This window comes from Trachymyrmex cornetzi, unplaced genomic scaffold (assembly GCF_001594075.2).
Source record: "Trachymyrmex cornetzi isolate Tcor2-1 unplaced genomic scaffold, Tcor1.1 scaffold1170, whole genome shotgun sequence".
NCBI classification, from domain to species: Eukaryota; Metazoa; Arthropoda; class Insecta; order Hymenoptera; family Formicidae; genus Trachymyrmex; species Trachymyrmex cornetzi.
The window spans coordinates 21727-32127 of NW_017295731.1; the positions used below are offsets into that span (position 1 = coordinate 21727).

Sequence of the window (10401 nt, forward strand, 5' to 3'; positions counted from 1 at the left end):
AAAATTCACAAAAAAATTTGAAAATTATGACGATTATTCAAGTCGAACCTTCCACCGTACTTTCGAAACCGATCGAGTATAAAATCTGAAAAAGAAATGTTAATCGGAGATACTTAATCAATTTTTGTATTATGTGTAATGTTAATCATTTTTTTTCGTATATAAACGAACATATATTTTTATTTTCATTTATAGAAATAAAACATGTAATACGTAAATATAAAAATATAATAAACTTGAAAAAAAATTGTCGTGTATTTATTACGTATCGGCGTCTTGTTACTATTCGTGTACGACATATATGAGAAAAGTACGTACTAGTGATAAATGTAAAATAAATGTGAATTAAATCTAAAATAAATATTAAAGGAACGTGAAAAGAATATATTTAAGTTACGTGTGCATGTATGTTACAAAAGACTATAATAAATGTGAAATAAATGTAAAATAAATGTGAATTAAATGTAAAATAAATATTAAATAAACGTAAAAAAAATATTTGTTACATATATGTTATAAATGACTAATAAATGTGAAATAAATGTAAAATAAATCTAAAATAAATATTTTAGAAACGTTTAGTTGACACATGAATTTTAAATGTAAATTAAATATTTTAAATGTAAATTAAATATTTTTTAAATGTTTAATAAATGTTTATTTGCAATGGTAACCTACAAATGTAAAATCAATAAAGAAAAAATATTTAAAAAACATTTAATCAATGTGGTCTGCTGATTGGGAATGAATTAATAATGGAAGTTATTTACGTTTATCCATGTTTGCTGTAACTTCTGCATTATCTATGTTATCCTGCAGCTTTGAAATATGAAGCATTGGATTGATTACTAATTTTTCAATACTCGTAGGAACACATAATTCCCTAGTATCATATCCGATAATTAGCATTTGTAACATAGTATCCATAAAAGATTCCCAATTACTTTTCCAAATGATATGTCCTTGGCTTCCCGAAATAGAGGCACTCTTTAATCCACGAAATAAGCCTCTGTACTGGTATCCACGCAATTTCAATTCTTTGTAGACATCTCGTGCAGTCATATTTTCATCTTCATCACTATTCTCCGATAATAGATGTGTCGGAACCATTTCTTGTTCTGGATTCAATGTCTCGTATACTGTACCCGTTACGACAATGCTGTCTCCTTCGGTTATTTCAAACTTTCCATCTGTAATATTCGTATATATTTGATTATACTGCATTTTTATCATCATACTACATTAACCGTGATCGGTATTCGCTAATCCACCGGATCCAGATATTTTTTTCAACTGCCTTGCAAAAAATTATATTATAATAAATGTTTAAACAATAATTTAAGATACAATGAACCTGCAAATACTGCTATGGAAATTTCAGAGAAAATCCACTTAAATTAAAACAATTAATCCTGTAAATACCTGTCTGTATTGCAATATATAGTTCCACAGCATCATTTCTCGACAAATGAGTAGCACGAATAAATTTTATATCTCGGAAAACTATCGGTACCGTTGTGTATATTACCCCTTTTAACATGCCAATAGTTTTCCAAACGAGTCCCAAATAACTTGTCGCGGGTAGCAAATTTTTCCCATCAATTACATGATCGCTCATATATTTATATTCCTCATCGTCAAGTAAAATGTTGACGTATCTTCCTCTCGATTCTATAAATCCTTGATCTTCTTTCGGTATAAACCAATTTGCAGAATGATCCCATCTGATTTGTTATAATTCATGTTTATACGTGAATAATTATACGTACCGCGCATACATATAATATATACAACCTTAGAACATAATACATACTGAAAGGACCATAAGTGATTGTCGATGGTATTAATATCTATCTATTCTTGTCTGAATGCTTCACCGTAATGCATATGCGTCGATTATGAATATGTTCAAATTTCAATGCTCGTGAAACGAAAGCATATAGAATTGTTAAAAAATGGGACATTATTGCGTTTTATGTCTTGAAATATCAACGAAGCAAACTAAAATATCTCGTCACGCGTAAGTATAGCTTCACTTCGTAGATAATTTTAAGCCAAGCTTTAAGATTATGTATTGAATTAATTTAAATTATATAAATATATAAAATATGTGTGTATTTTATGTGTATAGTTATAATCAACAATGACGAAAATTTGATAGCTGGGAAGATTTTTTTCCATTGTTTTCAAATTTCAAATAATATTTTGATAACTAATCTATATTTTTTCAAGTTCGAATTACGCGATATCATCTTGCGCAAGCGCATAGCAAACAAGCATTTAGACAAGGACAGATAGATATTGGAGACACTTTTATTACATTGGTTACATACGGTATAACCCTTCCAGTATGTATGTTCTAAGATTACAACTTGTATATATATAAGGTAGTTGACTCAGAAATCGTCAGGGTACCAGTAATCGCCAAGTTTACATATTAACCCTTTGGCCTACAACCACGAGTGAGACTCGTGGTAAGGAATTTGGTGAGACTCGTGGTAAGGAGTGTGACTCGTGCTTATTGTTTATGGACCAAATTCCTTACCACGAGTCTCACTCGTGGTTGTAGACCAAAGGATTAAAGACGTATTTTAGTGTTTTCTGCCGATCGTAAGGCTTGCTGATATTTTTATTGATTAATTTAACTTTAACCGATTGTCGAGAAATGACAAGACACATATTGTTCTCGCAGTTACTTTTTAAAATTTGACGATAATTTATAACATATTAACGAGTTACAAAATGTTAAATAAGAGAGATTCATTGTTCAGTGTAGAAGCGTCAACTGTGTGAGCTTGAGTTCTCATTGCCACTCAGCTTTCTAACTTTGTGAGTATGTGATTTACCTCACAACAGTAAACGGTTCAATATTTGAGAGGAAAAACGTTGGAGATATAATTTTGTCATGCAATACTCCACAATTATGCTAAGGTAAAAGATTGCTGATGAAGATTCAAACCATGAGAGGAAACGTTCAAAGTTAAGGTTCATATATTTAGTATTAAGAAAAATTGCGCTAACTGATAACCAACGTCGACTCCTATTGCTTGTAATACATATTTTATGGTTTTATTAATTATTTTAATTAAAGGAGTTTGTAAAAACTTATTAGTTTTTATATTAATTGGTAATTTATCAGATTATATTATATAATATATATTTTTTATTATAAATAATATATATTATACATTTTATAAAATATTATAAAATATATAATTATAATATGTACGTATATACACGTAAACAGGTTGTCCAGCGAGACTTTTCCAATTATCCACAGAAAGGTAGATGGGATTGAAATAAATATAAAAGTCCTTTATCGTTTAGCGATATTCGTAACGATAATCGAGATATTAAAGTTTGTAATTGCACTAATGAGAGCGCGCCGATAGAAAGAATTTCGCTTTATTTTTATGTACTTTGTCTCTCCAAAGTACAATGTCCGCTCTTTCATATGTTTCGATCCACTGTGCGTCGGTACCGAGAATAAGCGTGTTTTGAACATAATAGCTGTCGACCGAAATAACATCGAAATTAAATCGACAATGAGCACAAGAATTTAACAATATGATTTATATGCTTCTGAAAATGCTATGATGATTTAAAAGAGTGAGCGCACTGAGTTTTTATTGAATTTAGTCGAAACAGTGGGACATACCCATGACGATTATTGGGCAAACCGTTATGGCGGTATGGCGATAACTCGTACGTTTGAACCTTCTAATTTTTACAAAGAATTTTTTCAACGATGGCAGCACGTATAAGAATTTCAGAGTGACGTTTTTATTCGTTACAAAAAATTGATTTAAAATGACCTAAAATACAGTCACTCACTTTTTAATCCGAAAAATATAAATTTGCAAAGTCAAGCGTTTTGGTTAACGTGTCGATTACTGGGCCAACTATTTTAATATAAATAAATATTATTTTATATTATATGATCAATAATTGCATCTAATTGCATGTTTGTAATTAATAATACATATTCCATATATTTATACATACATATTATATATCTATATATTAGGTGTACAACTTTGCTTCCGCCGTTTCCCTATAGATGGCTTTAGCGGTAAGTGGTGGTCGAAATAAATAGATCATAAACGTCATACAATAAACTTGGGCATTTGCCAACATAACCCCATAGAAACATTAGTCGATCTGTGTCTGCATCATAAAGTTATTCTCGATTGAAAATGTCAGGTTACGAGCCAAATTCTCGTCATTTGCGGGAGGTTTTAATTTTCTGCTTCAATATGAAGAAATCTGCGGCTGAGCCTCATCGAATGCTGTCAAATACTTATGGTGAGGCCGCTATTAGTGAAAGAACGTGTCGTGAGTGGTTTCAACGCTTCAAGAATGGTGATTTTGACGTCGAAGACCGGCATAGCGGTGGAAGAAAGAAGGTTTTCGAAGATGCAAAATTGGAGGCATTACTTGATCAAGACTCGTCTCAAAATCAAGAAGAATTGACACGATCATTGGGAGTGATTCAACAAGCCATTTCAAAACGCCTTAAAGCCATGGGAATGATTCAGAAGCAAGAAAATTGGGTGCCGTACGAGTTGAAGTCGAGAGATGTTGAACGGCGTTTGTTTGCTTGCGAACAGCTGCTTGAAAGGCAAAGACGGAAGGGATTTCTGCATCGCATTGTAACTGGGGACGAAAAATGGGTTTATTACGATAACCCCAAGCGCAGGAAATCATGGGGAGTTCCCGGCCATGCTTCCACGTCGACGGCCAAACCGAATATTCACGGCTCCAAGGTCATGCTCTGTATTTGGTGGGACCAGCTCGGCGTAGTGTATTATGAGCTGTTAAAACCGATTGAAACAATCACAAGCGATCGGTATCGAACGCAATTGATGCGTTTGAGCCGAGCATTGAAAAACAAATGGCCGCAATACAACAAGAGACACGATAAAGTGATTTTGCAGCATGACAATGCTCGACCCCATGTTGCGAAAGTGGTCAAGACATACTTAGAAACGTTGAAATGGGAAGTTCTACCCCACCCGCCGTATTCTCCAGACGTTGCTCTTTCTGACTATCACTTGTTTCGATCAATGGCACACGGCCTGGCTGACCAGCACTTCCGGTCTTATGAAGAAATAAAAAATTAGATCGATTCGTGGATCGCCTCAAAAGATGATCAGTTTTTTCGACGCGGGATTCGTACGCTGCCCGAAAGATGGGAGAAAGTAGTAGCCAGCGATGAACAATACTTTGAATCATAAATGTATAACCAGTTTTTTACAATAAAGCCTCGAATTTCGGAAAAAAACGGCGGAAGCAAAGTTGTACACCTATTATATACATTTTTTCTTATATAGATATTATCTAAGTTATGATTACTATGATATGTTATGATAAGATATGGTTACCTGATTGATGGGGAAATCATAGGAGTTCCTCGACTAACTGGAAATTCAACTGATGGGTATAAATTGGCAACTTGTGGCTGTAAACCGCAATTGTAAAGGTTTCCAATTCCTTGTAGAATTATATTAATATTTTTTTCGGTTCGTCGTGTTAATACTAAATTTGTCACGTTTAGAGATAAAGAGCCTGTCAAAACGTAATGTAGAACATCGTCTGGTGCGATTTCGATGATCACAGCGTTACTTGGAATTAGTTCCGTCGTTTGTGAAAAGAGAACTGTGTTTAATATACTTCTAGTGTGATAGTCTGCCGATGATAACTTTGATGTTGAAGTAAACCATTTGGCGCGAGGTATAGACGTGCTGATCCACTTGGAACTCCGTTTTTTTGGGCATGGTATTATTTTATTTAAACTTAGTAAAAGCTGACTTTCCGCGGATGCAATGTAAGAACTGTGAAACGGTATGTTGCAGTTGATCTTTTTCACATAAATATTGTTGTCCTGATTATAAAAAAATGCAACACATGCAGTTGTAGCTGATTATGGCATGAAATTCATTTTTCAATGTTTTGAAAACCTAAGTATTTTTTTAATCCACTAACTTATATGAGCTATTTTTAATTCTACCTGTAATTGTTTCATAAATTCTTTTATGGATTCTTTTGGTCCACATACGACGTTGCTATTCTCGCTATTGTGGCACACTATTTCAATGTCCGCTGGACATATATTTCTAACATACTCATGATTGATATTGACAACTGCCATCGAGCTATGAATTATTTTTTCTTCGGTACATGCCAAACTGATAAAGTATGCTGATAAAATAGTTTGTTCAATAGTGAGACATTTATCTGCGTATGCACAACCAAGTTCACCGGCAGAATGACTAATTATGTAATCGGGAGTAATTCCTAAGGATGTTAGGAAATCTACTAAGCCAATCTATAAATAAATATATATATGTAAATAGGTGGACACTTTATATATGTATAATTATGGACGAAATAATAAAATGTGATGAAAAACTTATTCTCCATAAAATGTGATTCAGTTCTTATGGAGAATAACAACATTAGGGTGAGGAAAAAGGACATCTAAATAACTTCTAAACGGTTCGAGATAGAGAATTGGAGTTTATAGGGATGCAATGTTATAATAAGATCTATCATTTAATACAAAAAACGCCCATTTTAACACCCCCCGGGGGAGGAGGGGCGCGGAGGAGAAGGGGGGCGGAAAAATCTTAAATTGTACGTGAGATCGAGTAAGGGCTCGTTTGAAAGAGCCTTTCAAGAACAATGCGTAATGTCCCAGGTCTCTGCGATTTTTTTTCGCAATTTAAGATCTTTGCAATTTAAGATTTTTCCGCCCCTCCCTTCCCCCCGCTCCCCGGGGGTGTTAAAATGAGCGTTTTTGGTATTAAATGATAGGTTTTATGGTGCCATTTACATCCCTATAAACTTCAATCCTCTATCTCGAACCGTTCAGAAGTTATTTAGGTGTCCCGGTACTTTTTCCTCTTCCTATATAAGAAGCGTATGTGTTTTACTTACAAATATAATATTATTGATACTTATATATATAAAATAATAAATTCTTTACCTGAATAGCGACGATTCCGAGAAAAATGTTCAACCTGTTTTCGCATATGCTTTCTTCTATTTTTGTCATAATGTCTATGACACTTATACCATACGGCTTTAAAATATCATCGCATTTTTTTATCGCTTTAGCAAAGACATGGAACTTTAATAAGTTTCGACCTAATAAGATTTTAGTTTTTAAATTATATCATTTTGTTATTTAAGTATGTAATTTATTAATAAAATATGAAATATTGAGTATGTACCCATTCCTGGCCATTGCGAACCTAAGGCTGAAAATATAAAGCATACAGGTCTTTTGACGCCCTCACAATTTCGAATTTCCTTTATGGGATCTTGTTGTAAGGTATTCTGCAATATAGTGTACCCTCTCCATGGATGACCGTTTATATTATCTGCATGGATATCGTGTAATAAGCGAACATATTCTACATCTATTGGATGGTTAGCAATCTGTAATAATAAATATTTTTTAATTGGAATACAGTATCTGTAATTGTTCAAAGTAGTATCGAAATATTTTTGAAAAATCTACACTAACGTCTTTTAAAAACAATTTCACTGATTCTTCAGTGCGTCCAGATAATATGACAAGCCTAGGTAAGTCATCGTTTGGTGCTCCATTATTTATTTTTAGTTTATTATTCCACTTTAATAACGTGTGAGCAATAGATCCTCCAAAACCGAAAGAATTAATACCTATATAACCGTTTTTAAGTGGCAATGGTTTTTGTACTACACAAACACTGTTATTTATCAAAGCATCTATATCTTTCCTTGGCGTTGTATAATTGATATTTGGTGGAACAGAACCAGTTTCGAATGCTATTATTACCTAATAGTTACAATAACAGTTCTGAAGTATGAATTTGAATGAATTTGTAAAATGTCGATTAATCGTACATTATGTACATGAGCAGTTTGATAAGTCAGTGACTTTTTGAAAGAAGATTACGAAAAATAAATCAAATTTTGAAAAAAAAAGCAGTAATATATATAAGAATTACTAATTTATCAAACTATATCAAACAAAAATAAATTTTACAATAATAGACAAAACCGAAAACACCATTTATTTTACCTTAGCAATCTGATTAAAACCACTCGCAGGTTCAGAATGCCCGAGATTAGATTTCACGGAGCCGATCATTAAAGGAGTTTCTCTATTTTTACAAAAAACATTATAGATAGCATTAATTTCTGAAGGATCACCAGCTACGGTACCGGTACCATGTGCTTCGAAATAATCCAAACATGATGTTGGTATTTTGCACTCCTCATAAAATTCCTTTAGTAAGATATGTTGCATTCGAGATGAAGGATGCATTATTCCTTCTTCTTTGTAACCATCGCTCTTTAATTTTACATGGGGACATATGGCATAAATTCTCTTAGCATTTTTCGCTTTTTGAAGGTATATTACTTCAATTGTTTCGCTACGCGAATAACCGTTAGCAGCGATATCAAATGGTCTGCAATAACCGTCGGGTGACAAAGTACCTAAGAAGTATAGTAAACATATTTAAACGTGCGTATAATGGATTATGTTTAAATCAAAATGATCATTTTCATAGTATCTTCTAATATGGTATTTTTCAGTTTTTAAATATATTGAATATATTAGAAACGTTTTTATTGAAATTATATATTGTAGTTTTTTTGTAAATGATTTTTTTGAATTTATTATAATATTTGTAAATGAGGAATGGTTTGTGTGATTCTCTAAAATGTCATGCCTATTGTATTACAAGGCTATTAAATTTTAATAAAAATATAATGTATAAATATTTATAGTTACTACCAAGTCGAGCGAAGTGCAGGTTCATTATGGAATAAAGACATAATTGTGTGGTGCCAATTATTGCGTCTTCGCATTTGCCTGACATGATACATTCATAACCAACGGCTAGAGCATGAAGGCTAGAACTGCATGTTGCATCGATAGTATAAGATGGTCCTTTCAGATCGAAGCAATACGAAATCATATTTGCCATTGCAGATTTATGGCATCCAAAAACGTTTTGACCGCTTATCTAGTTACAAAACATTTGCTGTTGCAATTTCCGTATATAAATAATAGATTTACTAGATTTAATCATTTCTTTGGTAAATATTTATTTTAGGTGATACCTTACTGATTTCGATGTCCTTTAGATATTTATGTTGTAGGGGAGAATGTCCTGAGTGATTCTCTACAAGAATTAAGTGGGGGACAACATTGATTTAGGAGATATAGTAAATTAAAGTTCTATAATATATATGCAGAGAATAATATTGGCATAAGAGGTATATTATGAAAATTAAATTTGTATATACTAATCTCTTAAAGAATGTAAACAATCATCCTTCTCACCCTGCTTAGGAGTGCACGACTTCTACGCGAAACGACTTTCATCGCACCTCTCCCAGTGCTTAAGGGCGCATGACTTCCACGCGAAGCGACTTTCATCCCACTTCCCCCCTACACAAACACAATTATTTATCAAAACATCTATACCTTTCCTTGGCGTTGTATAATTAATATTTAGTGGAACAAAACCAGTTTCGAATGATATTTTTACCTAATAGTTATAATAATAGTTCTGAAGTGTGAATTTGATTGAATTTGTAAAATGTCGATTAATCATACGTTATGTACATGGGCAGTTTTATAAGTGTCAGTAATTTTTTAAAAAAAGTCTATGTTGAAAAATAAATCAAAGGGCATAGCGAAATAAGCATGTAAAATCTGCCCCCGCATCAATCGAGCTCAAATTGATGTCATTTATAGTTGGCACTCCTGAGATGTAAAACTTCCCCAAATATTAGCCTCGAAATTGCATTTTTCGGGGAGTTATGGAGGGGGAAAGCGGAATTAAAAAAGTGGTTTTTTTCGGAAACAACTGTATCGATTTTAATGAAAAAAATATATGTTGAAAACATCGTTTAGATAAGATGAAAAAATGTTTTTGAAATTTTTTTCATCTCATCTAAACGATGTTTAAAACATATTTTTTTTCATTAAAATCGATACAGTCATTTCCGAAGAAAATCACTTTTTTTATTACGCTTCCCCCTCCATAATTTCACAAAAAATGCAATTTCGAGACTAATATTTGGAGAAGTTTTACCTCAGAAGTGCCAACTAATGACACCAATTTGAGCTCGATGGATGCGGGGGCAGATTTTACATACTTATTCCGTTATGCCCTTTTGCTAAAAAGGCAGCAATATATGTATAAGAATTATTAATTTATCAAACTATATCAAATAAATATAAATTTCATAATAATAGACAAAACCGAAAACGCTATTTATTTTACCTTAGTAATTTGATTAAAACTACTCGCAGATTCAGAATGCCCGAGAATAGATTTTACGGAGTGAAATTTAGTAATACATGGAGTAAAATTTAGTAGTACACAACTTCCC

The 10401-nt window shown here is 32.7% G+C and overlaps 1 protein-coding gene across 1 annotated transcript in view; it reads right to left on the minus strand.

Annotated features, from left to right (window-relative positions):
• The window catches only part of LOC108766239 (fatty acid synthase), a 27774-nt gene that overhangs the window by 6825 nt on the left and 10548 nt on the right, over positions 1-10401 (minus strand). Inside the window, exons 4-12 of the mRNA XM_018515410.1 lie at positions 8792-9023; positions 8072-8490; positions 7532-7825; positions 7236-7443; positions 6989-7149; positions 6011-6328; positions 5385-5884; positions 1423-1724; positions 771-1190 (exon numbers count right to left, since the gene is read on the minus strand). Of these exons, the coding sequence (XP_018370912.1) occupies positions 771-1190; positions 1423-1724; positions 5385-5884; positions 6011-6328; positions 6989-7149; positions 7236-7443; positions 7532-7825; positions 8072-8490; positions 8792-9023 (2854 nt within the window). The remainder of the gene's footprint in view (positions 1-770; positions 1191-1422; positions 1725-5384; positions 5885-6010; positions 6329-6988; positions 7150-7235; positions 7444-7531; positions 7826-8071; positions 8491-8791; positions 9024-10401) is intronic.